The sequence below is a fragment of the Xenopus laevis genome, chromosome 4L, assembly GCF_017654675.1.
Source record: "Xenopus laevis strain J_2021 chromosome 4L, Xenopus_laevis_v10.1, whole genome shotgun sequence".
NCBI classification, from domain to species: domain Eukaryota; kingdom Metazoa; phylum Chordata; class Amphibia; order Anura; family Pipidae; genus Xenopus; species Xenopus laevis.
In genome coordinates, this window is record NC_054377.1 from 13,381,638 (window position 1) to 13,396,998 (window position 15,361).

Genomic DNA, 15,361 nt, shown 5'->3' on the forward strand with positions numbered 1-15,361 from the left:
TTCAGTGTAAGCAGTTTTTAAGCAATAACAATATTCCGCATAAAAGCATTAACTGTGTACACTGAATAAGGTGGAAGTAAATGACTTGCACCGCCAATTTGATGAATCTGAAATATGCGACAAACGATAAGAGCCTGGAGACATTCAGATTGATCAGTAACAAAACAGACCCATTAGTTTCCCTTGTCTAAGATCTTCTATTATATAAAGCATATCAAAATTCCAGGAAGTGACTTAAAGGAAAACAATATATTGCATAAAACAGCTCATATGTAAAACCCTGCTTCATGTTAATAAACCATATTCATAATAATATACTTTTTTTAGTAACCCTAAGTAGCCAACTTAAAAAAAATAAGGGCCATCCCCTGGGATCCTAAGATTCACGGTGCACACAAACAAAGCAAACATGTATGGTCACATGAGCCAATTAACAGACAGAGTTCTGTCTTTTGCTTTCACACTTCTTCTTCTTGTTATAGTTAAGAGTTGTAGTATTGCTGGTCAGGTGATCTCTGAGGCATCACACAGGCCATCAGAAAATAGGGGTTCAAGGCAAAATGTATATGTGTGTATATGTATGTATATATATATATATATATATATATATATATATATATATATATATATATATATATATATATATATATATATATACACACTGTATGTGTAGGTATGGGATCCGTTATCTGGAAACCCCTTATCCAGAAAGTTCAGAATCACGGAAAGGCCATCTCCCATAGACTCCATTAGAATCAAATTATCCAAATTTTTAAAAATGATTTCCTTTTTCTGTGTTATAATAAAACAGTCGCTTGTACTTGATCCAAACTAAGATATAATTAATCCTTATTGGAAGGAAAACCAGCCTATTGGGTTTATTTAACATTTACATGATTTTCTAGCAGACTTAAGGTATGAAGATCCAAATTACGGAAAGACCTGTTATCCGGAAAGCCGAACATACAGGATAATAGGTCCCGTACCTGTATATATACACATACACCAGTTTGGTAAGATTCTCTAATATTTCACTTAAAGGGCATTTAAACCCTTCACCCAAAAATGTAATCACTGAAGAGCCTCTTTGAAATCTCTAAATAACTGCCACTCTGTAATCACTTAGAATTCCTTCTGCTCCTCTAACCCACTCTGTCCCCTGCGTCTGGAAATCGCTTCGGCTGTTGGCTCACAAGCATGCTCAGTTATTTTCAACTCAGATTATTAAACACACCGGGCAGTCTAGCAGCCAATGAAGAGATGGCATTGCTGGTTCGCAACTAGCCGCCTGCTCTTATTTTTAAATCCCAACCCCCTCTCCTGAGCTCAGAATAACCATTACAGTGCTCAATCCAAGCAGGACTTGTCGTCATAGTAAATTCTGCCTGTGTTAGCCTTCATTATTTAATCTGTTTGCAGATGTCAGTGTTACTGATGATGTGTCAAAGGGAAAACGGCCCCGGGTGAAAGCTAACAACTTTTGGCCAGATATCAATCGGGGAAACCCATCAGAGGGCCCCCATACACTGGGCAATAAATAAGCTGCTGACAATCTGTAGGCAGCTTATATCTGCCTTTACCCGTGTTTGAAAGGAAAGGGCAAGTAACACCAGAAAAATAAAATGATAAAAGGTGGCCATAAACAGGCAGATTTAAGATGCTATTTCAGCCACTTCAGAGAGAGTCTACATATCTCCCCGTGTATAGCCTGTCCAGGTAAGGTTACAAGATCCCTTGGAAAATCAATGAATATTTTAAATAAAAGAAAATTACTAGGCAGCAGTGACTATAATGTGATTGCATTTAAAATAAATCAAAACAGCCCTCAAAGCTCAACTTTTTAGATGTGCCTTGTTTTAATGCAATTGTTGATCGGTAACAATCCTTGAGGGGTGCCATGACATTTTGCACCCCCGCCGCCCCATTGATTGGACCTTTCCATTTCCAATAAAGCACAGTTATACAGAATATAGAATAGTCACACTCCCAATGAATACATTTTTCCATGCTGAGCTTTGCACTGGAATTATTTTAACAAATACGGGTTATATTCTTGAAGGTAACATGTATTTATACATAAACATAATTTCACAATCCAAGCAAGCAGACTAAAGGCAGCCCATACCCATGTATTATCCAGATACCAGTGTTTATCTCATATTCAGGGCACCGGAATCAATCCTGCCTCCACAATGGGAAGGAAACAGATTCAGCTTTCTCAACTCCTGTGGGACAAGCCTGAACGATTGAACTGTAGGGCAGCCCAGCCAAAACGCTGCTATTTTTAGAGCCACCGACTACAAAATTAAAAGATTGTCTGCTGTTTGTTACGAGACGACAGCCCAATTTAGCGCGTTATACACCACGGAGGAATTTTGACCCTTCACACACGCTCAGATGCATTTATGGAAAGCCAAGCACGGGGAGCTTTTATGATATTTAATCAAGCCATGGTTGTAACAACACTATAAAAAGGCTGTGCCATTATCTTCCATAAAGGAGGATTGCTTTACTGCTATTTTATTACAACCTATAAATTACCATGTGCTGCATATGGTACAAAGGGGGGGGGGGAGGGCAAAATCTTAGGATAAAAGATAAATTATAAAAGTACAAGGGGGGGTTCCGTATAATGGATCTTCCATAATTTGGAACTTCATACCTTATGGGCAGATTTATCTAATTTAGAATTTTCGAGTTTTTTATGGCCGAAACAATCAAATTTGACTAGGGAATTGTTCAAATTCGATTCAAGTTTTTTTTAAAAAAAAAATCTGAATTAGATTTGAGATTTATAATACACTGGCCCTTTAAGAACTCAAATTCAACTATTCGTCACCTAAAACCGGCCAAATTACTGTTTTAGTCAATGGGGAAAAATTGAATGTCCGGAAGGCTGCAAACAACTCAAAATTGATCCCAGTACGCTTTTTTTAAAACTCAAATTGAATTTGATTCAAGTTTCCGGGTCGATCCCACTCCCTCGAGTTTAGGAAATTTGATTATATAAAATAAATTTAGATCCGTCAAATTTAGAGACTCATATGAATTTGAAATTCGACCTTTGATAAACGTGCCTCTAAGTCTGCTAGAAAATCATGTAAACATTAACTAAATACAATAGGCTGGTTTTGCCTCCAATAAGGATAAATTATATCTTAGTTGGGGTAAAGTATAAGCTACTGCTTTATTATTACAGAGAAAAAGGAAATCATTTAAATATTTGGATTATTTGGATAAAATTATTATTTCTAAATAACGGGTTTTCGGAAAACAGATCCTATACCTGTATTCCAAAATGGGTAGTAGATAGGTTTTCCTTCCTGCGTCAAACATACACAGATTTGGAGTAAAGTTGTATGATGCAAAGTGATGGATTTAACGTTAACAGTGATTGTGATCTCAGATCAAAACCAAACATGAAAATGATCTTCTTTAACTATCTAGCCCCTGAGTCAACCATCAGATCAGAAGTGAAATAGCATCATAGCACTCATACAGAGTTTTTTCGGCCAGGCCTAATGAAAATTTGCATATTTCACTAGTAATACTGAACATCAGAACCTGAAATTAGGACCCCATGATCCTCGCGCAGTAAGATTTCTTTCTACAAAAGTCAATAGTAATAAAATTAGAGCTAAACTATATGGGAGATTTTGTAGGAGGGTATCTGATCGTCATGGGTAAAGATATAATGGGACTGATAGAAAAATCTGATGAGTAAACTACATTGAAGCTTTGCAATTCAGCAGGACAGGGAGGGAATTCTGCATCTACAGCCAATGAGATCAAATCAGATTGTGCCTGACAAAACTTTTACTTCTCACTGGAAAACACAGACTGTCGGATGTAGATGCATGAACAAAACACACCATCCGACTTACATATAAATTATTAGGATCTTACAAAATATTCTGCTGTTGGATGATAACTTTTATCTGAACCACAAAATCTGATCAAAATATTTTATGTAGTTTAGCCCTTATGCTCAAACTCGGGACCCATGTGTCAATAGTCTGACAAACCTTCCAAACTTTTTTTTTTTTTTTTTCCCAGTTTCACTAGAAATTGACTTTTTTTCTCCAATGAATTCCCATGTTTTAATTTTGACTGTTATTCCAAAAGTGAAGTTTAAAGGGGTGTTTTTTTATTTGTTATAGAATGGCCAATTTTAAACAACTTTTCAATTGGTCTTCATTATTTATGTTTTATAGTTTTTGAAATATTTGCCATCTTCTGATTGTTTCCAGCTTTCAAATAGGAGTCACTGACCCCATCTATATTTTTATGGTCAAAACTGTCAAAGGTGACTAGGGAGTTATTCAAATTCGATTAAAGTCTTTTTAAGAAATTCAAATTCGATTCTCGAGATGTATCATACTCCGGCTGTTTTAAGAACTCAAATGAAAACCTGGCAATTACTGTTTAAGTCAATGGGAGATGTCCAGGTATCAATTCGGCGTTGTTTGCAGCCTTCCTGACATGCAGGAAGAATCTCAAACAGAGTTTTTAAAATTCAATTCAAATTTGATTTGAGTTTTTAAGGGCGATTACATTCATCCTAGTGTAAAAATAAAATGTGGTCGAATTTCAAGTTCATGGAAGTTTAGGGGAATTTTTAAAAACCTCACATGAATTCAAAATTCGACCTTTGATAAGTGTGTGTGTGTGTGTAGTAAGTACAGAATAATCCTGGCACCTGTGATAGTTATCCGGGATACTGCAAGATGTGCTTAAAGGACCAAGGCTATCTCCTTGTTTAGGAGATAGCCAGGGAAGAGAAATCGAGCACCGCACGATGGATCATCGCCCTGTCGCCTTTTCTGAAGAGGAGCACAAGCGGAGTATTGGTAAGTTAATTCTTAAAGGACCAGTAACAAAATTTTTTTTTTTTTTTTTTAAAAAATTAGTTTCTTTGTTACGAACATCGGCTGATCTGTTCTTTTACTCCTTTTCTGATCTGAATAGTTAGTGGCAGGTCGGGAGATGGGGAAGTTCGATCCTCGAACGATCGGATCTTTGCATCTATGGCCAGCTTTACTGCCGGCACTGCGGTCACAATGATTACATTGCACAAAATTTAGAGCTCCATGCAACTTTGTCACGGCAGAAAAACATCAATAGGTGTATATGCAATTACTGCAGTGCTGCAAAGATTTGCCCACGGCTCTGGTCCAGCTGAAGGCCATGTCCGTATATTATCAGTCACGTCTACACTCTCAACTTCCACATACTTCTTAGAGAGAAATGGCATTATATTTTTGGGAATGATGCATAAAAGCACTGCGTATCTTGACAGCGCTATATAAATAAATGATGATGAAAATGATGAAAGTTGAAGAGTGCTGCAACCTGTTGCCAGATACTTTCAGTTGGATCAGTAGAAATAAAAATGAATATTCACACTCAGATTCACAGAGTGGGCCCTGGTTGAAATCAAACCTAACACCCCTGTGCTACTAACAATTCTAACCATCAGTTCTAATGTATCCAACAAACAAACAGGGACACAATTCCAAGTAACCTAAAAACAGTGTGTATGAACCCATGTGATTCCCATATAATGTGCTAGCAAACAAGGAAATAATAAACAGATACATAATCTTGGAAACAATGAGAACACACAGATGTCCTTAAGTTTCAGACACTGATGTACAGGACTGACTGACTCCTTATGAACAAATAGCAACATTTTTTTTGAGCTTGAAGTGGGCGTTTGGTTGTAGTTGAATTATACATTGTAGCATTTCCCCCAGATATTTCAATTGTCAAATGCTACTATATCGCAAACTCACAAATAGTAAAGAATTGCACTGGAAGCCTCAGCATCCTTAACAGCCACAAACTGGGAGTTACCAGGCAAGAAGTTGGAAAGAACCAGTGACACCATAACACTTCTATACTGCAATACAGTCACAAGTTTGTTCTTATTACTTCACAAGATTAAGCAGGACCATGAACACCACCCCCTCCACCCTGGCTGAGTGTTGTAGTTTATCAATCACAGGAATATAAGACACACGCACTGAGAATATTACTGCCTGTATGCTGGTTACATTATCAATAATAATTCAAAGAAGAGAAGCACACCAACAGTTGATAGAAAAGTTTATTTCAATGTTTCTTCAGGAATTCCTGAAGACAGACAATATCTAAATAAGTCATGTTGGTGCGGTTCTCTTCTTTGAAAAAAAAAAAAAAAAAAATTATATATATATCTGCCCCAGGACATTCATATGCATTAGATAAATCCTCCTTAGGGCAGAGACACGCTCAGATTCGGGGAGATTCCGAAGTCGCCTGAAGTTGCCTCAAGAGGAACCTTCGGGCGACTTCAGAAAAAGTGCTCCGACTGCCATCCTGCCAACAATTTATGTTCTAGCTGGCCGGAAGGCAGTTCAGGGAGATTAGTCGCCCGAAGAGGCGATTAATCGCTGGGCGACAATCTCCCCAAAATCTGAGTGTGTGTCTCTGCACTTAGGTGACATACATATTACACACCCACCCTCCATATAACTAATATGCTCCCACAGGACATACACATATCATATGTATCACATACAAGAGCCCTGAGTAGCCTGTAAACACTACCGTTCTAAACGGTGCTTACTCAGTGATGTCATCAGCTCTAATCTGTCCTCAGTGATGTCATTTCCGGCCGCATCACTCTCTGAAATGTTTGTATTATGCATTATAATAAATAATGTAGTCTGGTAGCAAAAATGGGGATATGAGAAGTCACCTCGTTGTTTCATGAGCTGTGGTTGGCCTAGTGCTTTTATACGGCTGTAAAACTCCTCTGTGACTTAGAATATCCTTATGTTTTACAATAAGGGGGTACATTATTCACTACAGTACCCCCTATAGTAAAATATAAAGATATTATAAGTCACCGAGGCGTTCCATGACCATATAGAAGCATGAGGCCAGGTCATGGAACTCCGAGGTTACTTCTAATATCCTCGTATTTTACAACAAGGGGTACTTTATTTATTATAATTCACAAGTTTCAGGGAGTCATGTGACCAAATGACATCAGAACTCACGGTTTATACAGTGAATAAAGTACCCCCTCTTGTAAAATATAAGGATATTATAAGTTACCGAGTAGTTTCATGACCATATAAAAACACGAGGCCGAAGGCCAAGTGTTTTTATACAGGTCATGGAACTCCGAGGTAACTTCTAATATCCTCATATTTTACAACTGGGGGTACTTTATTAATTATAATACACAAATTTTAGTGAGTCATGTGACAGAAATTACATCACTACTCACCGTTTATAACTGATGACATCACTACTCACTGTTTATAAGGATATAATTTACAAGATATTCATGGCTTTTGTGTATTATAAAGATATTATAAGTTACCGAGCCGTTCCATGACCGTATAAAAACACCGAAGAGGCCGAAGGTCATGGAACTCCGAGGTAATTTCTAATATCCTCATATTTTGCAACTGGGGTACTTTATTTATTATAATACACAAGTTTCAGTGAGTCATGTGACAGAAATGACATCAGAACTCACCGTTTATAACTGATGACATCAGAACTCACCGTTTATAAGGATATAATTTACAGGATATTCATGGCTTTTGTGTATTATATGTTTATTAACCACACACACACATATACACATCACAACACACACACATATACTATAGCCACTGAGCACAAACATTATGTATAAATATATATACACACACACACACATATATAAGAATGACAAGGCACAGAGCAGGCAGCAAACAATCTCTGGTCTGTGTCAGAACTCTGACAACATATGTTAATAGAGGGCCAACCTGTAGGCTTCCAGCTGTACTTCAGTAACTAGAGCCTCACTTTCAGGGAAGTCTGTGCAACAATAGCAGGAGGGTCACACACGGCCGGATCGGGTGACAGGGAAAGCCTGGAGGGGATCTTGGGCCTGCACGGGAGGGATTATCCCCGGCCTGTAGTGATTATTGCTGCTGCCAGCCGCTCCCTGCTCTGTGAGCTTGTTACGAAAGCAAAGGCCCCAGTCGTAGGACTTTCTCGCGCGCCCCGCTCTTACCTGGGTTTGATCCCGGCGGCGCTCCGTTCGTAGGCCCAGGCCGCGGGGGATGCTGAAGCCAGCGGGTCGGTAAAGGTGGGGGTCGGGTAGTTTCTGTCCATCCTCCCGGACACTAGGGGCCTGCAATTTCCTCGTTTTCTCGCCTCCTGCCAGCCCCTCACATCGTCCCCGGGAGGAGGCGGTGACGCGGAGGGAGGGACGGACGGACAGCTAGGAGGGAGGGTTACCTCAGACTTAAACACTCCGTGGGATCATGGAAGTGCATGCTGAGCCTCAAGCTGCTGCCCCATGTTGCTTTATTTCCCAGGATGCATCGCTCATGGCGGCGCCTCCTCCCCTCTCTCCCCCTTGTGTGAGGAACTGAGGCCCAAAGCACCGTGAGCTTTGCTAGGCCTGTAATGTACTAATAGCCTCTCTGAGGCAACAACATCCCGCCTCACTTCATCTTCTCCTCTCTCAGCAGCCCCCACAATTATTTATAGATATATATATACAGATTCACAGTCCTGGCCACATGTATACATATAATACACAAAAGCCATGAATATCTTGTAAATTATATAATTATAAACAGTGAGTTCTGATGTCATTTCGGTCACATGACTCCCTAAAACTTGTGTATTATAATAAATAAAGTACCCCCTGTTGCAAAATATGAGGATATTAGAAGTTACCTTGGAGTTCCATGACCTGTATAAAAACACTCAGCCTTGATATCGTCATGAAACTCCTCGGTAACTTATAATATCCTTATATTTTACAAGAGGGGGTACTTTATTCACTATATATAGTTTTTTCTTATTGGCTTTTTTTTTCATCTGACTCTGTGTTTAGATACGGGATTGAGTCACTGACCCCATCTTAAAAACCAAAAACTCTCTAAAGCTACAAATATATTGTCATTGCTGTTTTTTATTACGCATCTTTCTATTCAGGCCCTTTCCTATTCCAGTCTCTTATTGAAATGAGTGCATGGTTGCTAGGGTAATTTGGATCCTAGCAACCAGATGGTAGAAATGGCAAACCGGAGAGCTGCTGAATAAAAAGCGAAATACAATAGAATTTTACGTTTTTCAGGGGACCAAGAAAAAATGATGTAAAGGAAAATGTAAAATCAGGGAAATGTATTATGCAGAATATATAGGCATGACCACAAAACAACAATGTTAAATGAGGGAAAACTTAAAATCAGGGGATGTAAACTGGGGGTTCTTCTGTAACTCAAAATCCACAAATGATAAAAAATGAAAACCAAATTGTCTTATAATATCCCTCTCGACATCATACTAAAAGTCAACTCCAACTCAAAGGTGACCAACCCCATTAAAGACCTGTGAATGTCGTCACTTCTGCTGCATATAGATATAGTGAATAAAGTACCCCCTCTTGTAAAATATAAGGATATTAGAAGTTACCAAGGAATTTCATGACCATATAAAGGCAGAGTGTTTTTATACAGGTCATGGAACTCCGAGGTAACTTCCAATATCCTTATGTTTTGCAACTGGGGGTACTTTATTTATTATAATATACATGTTTCAGTGAGTCATGTGATAGAAATGACATCAGAACTCACCATTTATAACTGATGACATCAGAACTCACTGTTTATAAGGATATAATGTACAAGATATTCATGGCTTTTGTGTATTATATAGTGAATAAAGTACCCCCTCTTGAAAAATATAAGGATATTATAAGTTACAGAGGAGTTTCATGACCATATAAAAACACGAGGCTGAAGGCTGAGTGTTTTTATACAGGTCATGGAACTCCGAGGTAACTTCTAATATCCTCATATTTTTCAACTGGGGGTACTTTATTTATTATTATACACAAATTTCAGTGAGTCATGTGACAGAAATGACATCAGAGCTCACCGTTTATAACTGATGACATCGGAACTCACCGTTTATAAGGATATAATTTACAAGATATTCATGGCTTTTGTGTATTATATATATTTATATATTTGTACAGTAGAAGTGACACCATTCAGAGATATATCTTTTCTTTTTCAAGACATATGGGAGGAGATCATTGAATCATTAAAAGGCTGTGCAGTGTTAAGAAAGATGAGATTGCTTTTTTGTTTTATATTGTGCATATCAAGACCACATAGATTCCAATGTGCAGTGATCACTGCCCCTCGAAAGTAAATGCACCCTAAATTTTCAGATTTTTTTCGACAGGTTTCTGCAAAAGAAAAACCCATGCGCAACAGCTCCAGGTTTACACAGCAATTACATTTTAAGGCAGCACCTCTGAGATGGGAGTGTCCCTTGTTTTACTCACCAGTAAATGGGATTGTTGTCAAAATTTGTAACTGATGTGGGTACCTGCCAAGGACAATATTTATGCAAACTGCCTTAACTGAAGCCACGGAGCAGCTGGCACATATATGCAAATATGCAGAGTGGGAATGGTATACAGCAATGCTTAGTGCTTGGTAATGTCAGCAAGTGAGATGACAAGATGATTGACTGTGATGATCTTTACTGCACCTGTTAACCCTTCTGGATTTTTCGGTAGTCCGGCATATGTATACCCTTTGCAAGGGTGAGCGCAAGGAGCATATTTGGGGTCAGTGTTGAACTGGGGGGGGGGGTCCGGGCCCACCAGGGCTGCAGCATCGGGAACACCCCCTGCCCCCCTCCACCACCCAGCATGGCCCCCCTCCTCCAGCCTGCCATGGCTAGGGTTGCCACCTTTTCTAGAAAAAAATACAGACCTTCCTATATATCTATCTTTTTCCCTATTAATAACATTGGGATCAACCATAATTTTTATCGGCCAGGCCGGTAAAATACCAGCCAGGTGGCAACCCTAGCCACGGCCACCATCCGCAACAGCCCTCCTCCGCTTTACACAATCAGAACAGGGGTGAGGTCAGGGAGTGGGAATGTGGCCTTGTGGAGCGGATCTGGGCCCATGAAGCCCACTGGCTTTTTCCCTGTCCTGCTGTCCTGCTGGCCCAGTCCAACCCTGTTTGAAGTGTAGTTGATGTGTCCCATGGGCATTGTCAAAAATTACCTCAATTTGGTTCCCACTGATGTCATTGTCATTAGGGATGCACCGAATCCACTCTTTTGGATTCGGCCGAACCCCTGGGCAAATACCGAACCAAATCCTTATTTGCAAATGCAAATTAGGGCCGAGAAGTGGAAAACATTTTTAATTCCTTGTTTTGTGACAAAAAGTCACGCGACTTCCCTTCCGCCCCTAATTTGTATATGCAAGAAGGATTTGCCTGAATCCGGATCCTGTAGAAAAAGGCAGAATCCTGTCCAAATCTCGAACCGAATCCTGGATTCCTAACTGTCATATAAAGCTGTATGAGTAATTAAGGGGCAGATTTTTTATCAAATGTTACATTAAGGGGCAGATTTATTAAAGGTTGAATAGGAAATTTGAATTTTCTAATTTCTTTTGGTAAAAATTCACAAATTCTAATTGGGAATAATGCAAACTCAATTCGAATTTGAAATTCAAGATTTATCAAACCTTTACCCTAGGAATAATTCATATCTGACTATTCGCCACCTAAAACGTCCAGTGACCCATTTGAAGATGTTGATTGCCTTCCTGACATTCAAGTTTTTTCCGGAGAAAAAACCTCAATCGAGTTTGGTCCTTTTCGAATCGAATTTGATTTGCGTTTTCGAGTCGGTAAAATTAGTTCGAGCTGTTCAACGTTCAATCTCTTTCTTAAATAACCTCCCACTCGAATTTCAAATATATTAGAATTTATTAGAGTAAAAAAAAACTCACATGAATTTGAAATTCGACCTTTGATAAATGAGCCTCCCCATTTAATCTACCGATGCATGTCAGCCAGTGGTGCATTGGAAGATCAGGAATTGAAGAGGAGCTACAGCTAGGAACAGATAAAAAGGTAGCCCCCATCAGTGTCGGACTGGGACACCAGGGGCCCACCAAAAAACCTTAGACCAGGGGCCCACTCTATATTCTTCCTCTCCTCACTCAACCTCTAGTGTCTTAGGGGCAAATTTACTAACCTCTAAAAATTCGCCAGCGACGGCTTCGCTCACATCGCCAGGCGTAGATCTGTCAGGACAACGCTTATTCACTAAAATCCGAAATTGCATCCAGGGCACCGAACGCTGGTGAAGTAGCACTAGCGTTACTGCGGCAAGCGAAGCGAAGTTGCACTAGTGCTGCCTAATTTGCATATGGCGGGAAGTTAAAGGACCAGTAACGTTAAAAAAAATTTGTTCAAAATTCGTTAGTATAGAACGAAAAATCAACACCAAGGCAAATAAAACTTTTAAATTGCAAAGCCTTTATTAAGATATAACTTACCAAAACTCCACTTCCTGTCCTCTTCTAAAACGGCGAAAGGGCGACCATCCTTGCAGCGGTGTTCAACTTCTCCTCCCTGGCTATTCTCTCTGCAGCGCTTCCCCTATTCCCAGCAGTCAGACTTTGAATCCAGCCTTTCCTTGTCCGGCGAAGAAGAAGAAGAGGAGGAGGGCAGCCTCTGCCTCTCGAGCGGCAAGTGTTGTCTGCAGGCGCACTGATCTGCTGAAGAATATCCCCAAGCGCATGGATCAGTGCGATGTGGAGGAGCTGCGCAAACACAAGGCTTTCCACGCGGCCAAGTACACAGCTCCTGCAAACCGTGGCATTCCGCTCCTCCTTTGAGCCGGGAGTGCTACCGGCTCGTAGCCCGCAATCGTAGCGCATCGATGGATAGCAAGTGGTTCGGCGCTACTGGAATCTAAAATCGCCGCCTTCTCCTGCAGCAGCAGGGACTGCCTGCCCCAGGCACACTCAGGTGGGAACATCACGGGAACAAGGGGTTTGTCCATGCGCTTGTGCACTATAGTTCTGGGGATATTCTTCAGCAGATCGGTGCGCCTGCAGACAACACTTGCCGCTGGAGAGGCAGAGGCTGCCCTCCTCCTCTTCTTCTTTTTCGCCGGACGAGGAAAGGCTGGAGTCAAAGTCCGACTGCTGGGAATAGGGGAAGCGCTGCAGAGCGGACCTCTGCCTCCTTCACATACTGTCACTTGAATAGCCAGGGAGGAGAAGTTGAACACCGCTGCATGGATGGTCGCCGTTTTAGAAGAGGACAGGAAGTGGAGTTTTGGTAAGTTATATCTTAATAAAGGCTTTGCAATTTAAAAGTTTAATTTGCCTTGATGTTTATTTTTTCGTTCTATACTAACGAATTTTGAAAAAAATTTTTTTAATGTTACTGGTCCTTTAAAGTACAATGGACGTATATGTTGCAGCAAATACATTACACTACACAAGCCCAGGGAACCTTAATAAAATAAATTAAAGTTGTTATATTGCCCTACACATGAGCCCACTGTATAGTTTATATGCCATATGTTAGGAAATGTAGGGGGGAAGCCGGGTACCCCAGATAAAATGTACGATCTTTTGCAGCCTATCACCCTGAAAAATTAAAAATCGCCAGCGTTTTTTGAGACTTTTATAACTATTTTTTGAGGAAGTCCTATCTACTCTATTGCACTTCGCCTGGTCCGAGGTGGCGACAGCAAGTCTGGCGCAAGAGGTAACATTCAGTGAAATCTGTATCTTAGTGAATTTGCATAGTAACATCCATTCGCCAGAGCGCAACTTCACTAGAGTGAAATTCCGCAGCTCTCAATTCATTTCTATGGGATTTTGAAAGGTGTATTTATCAATTGGTGAAAGTGAAAGTTCACCCTTTGATAAATACGCCTATAAAAATCCCATAGAAATGAATGGAGAGTGGCGGAATTTTACTCTAGTGGCGGAACTTCACTATTAACTTCACTCTTTGATAAATATACCCCTATCACTTTCGCTAGCGAAGATACTCCAGCGACCGTTAGTAAATCGTAACTAACTAATAGTAACTAAATGACGTCACGCTGGCGAATTTTCCCCCTAGTTTTTTTTATTTAGCCTCTTTGTTCTCATAGAATCAGGGAATGAAATAGGCCAATAGTGAGCAGCATGAGGGACCACCGGAACCTGGGCCCACTGGGAGTTTTTTTGGTATCCCAATGGGCCTGTTGACACTGGCCCCCATTATTTCAGCTTGAGGACTAGTTATTTGGAGAGCATAGTGGTTAGTTTGCCCTGTATAGTCAAGTTTAATTTAGACGTATGTCTTATCTGGGCGGTCTAGAGACTACAGAGAATGCCAACACTGTTGCTCTAAAAACCTGATAAGTATTAGCCATGCTTCTGTTCCAACCAAACCACATCTGATCCACCCACAGACACACTAAATCCCACCCGGGCCATGCCCTGACCATGCTTTCTGCCTTTCCTGTTTTGAAAGATTTAGGGTTAAAATGGCAGCCGTTAGGTAAACTTAGGGTGAAAAATCTGACAGCTGGCTGTTATTGTTGGTGACAGGGTGGGAGAGGAAAAGTCATAAAAATGAGGGTGACATGTTTGTGACTCATGACATGACTTTCTAGTACAGGTATGGGACCTATTATCCAGAATTCTTGGGACCTGGGGTTTTTATAGATAACGGATCTATCTGTAATTTGGATCTTCATACCTCAAGTCTACTAGAAAATCATGTAAACATGAAACAAAACCAATAGGCTGGTTTTGCTTCCAGTAAGGATTAATTATATCTTAGTTGGGATCAAGTACAAACTGCTGTTTTATTATTACAGAGAAAAAAGAAAATTGTTTTTAAAGATTTGGATTATTTGTTTATAATAGAGTTTATGGGAGACTGCCTTTTCGTAATTCGAAACTTTCTGGATAACGGGTTTCCGGATAAATGGTATACTTAAGGTATCTGTATCTGTTCTCCGGAAAACCCCAGGTCCTGAGCATTCTGGATAACAGGTCCCATACCTGTTTTAGTTATTCTTTCGTGTATTTGCAGAAGGAAAGACGAGGTGCATTCAATCACTGTAGCTGTTATGGAACTCGGCTCCCATCAGCCTCATTGGACCCAGACAGTGAGTAGAAACGCTAAATATAATAAATCAATAGAAAACGGAATTACATTTCGTCTGTTTGCCTTCCAAGGGTGTGATGTGTATAGCAGTAATATTTCTACAGTTTCCCTCATTAGCGCTCACACTTTCCTTTGCACTCGACAAGAAATGATGGAAAAGCCAAACTGCCGTGGGAAAATTTCTCATTGAAAAGTGAAGGTGTTTCATTTCTTCAATGTCTGTCTGTGTGAAGCTCCATGACGCGCAGAGGCAACACACAACATTCTTTTAGCCCCAACGTTTAAAATGGAAAGTAGAAGAGTGAGGAATAAGATAACATTGCGGCTGAATAGAGGCAAACACATCCTTGTGT

The 15,361-nt window shown here is 40.1% G+C and overlaps 1 protein-coding gene across 3 annotated transcripts in view; it reads right to left on the bottom strand.

The window, feature by feature from the left end:
* qser1.L (glutamine and serine rich 1 L homeolog) overlaps nt 1–8,417 on the bottom strand; it is a 48,163-nt gene extending 39,746 nt beyond the window's left edge. Inside the window, exon 1 of one of the 3 annotated variants that reach the window (XM_018257445.2) lies at nt 8,060–8,417. In XM_018257445.2, the coding sequence (XP_018112934.1) occupies nt 8,060–8,160 (101 nt within the window). In that variant the 5' untranslated portion in view covers nt 8,161–8,417. The remainder of the gene's footprint in view (nt 1–8,059) is intronic. The other 2 variants (XM_018257443.2, XM_018257446.2) reach the window with 2 other exon arrangements.
* Nucleotides 8,418–15,361: the final 6,944 nt, after the last annotated feature.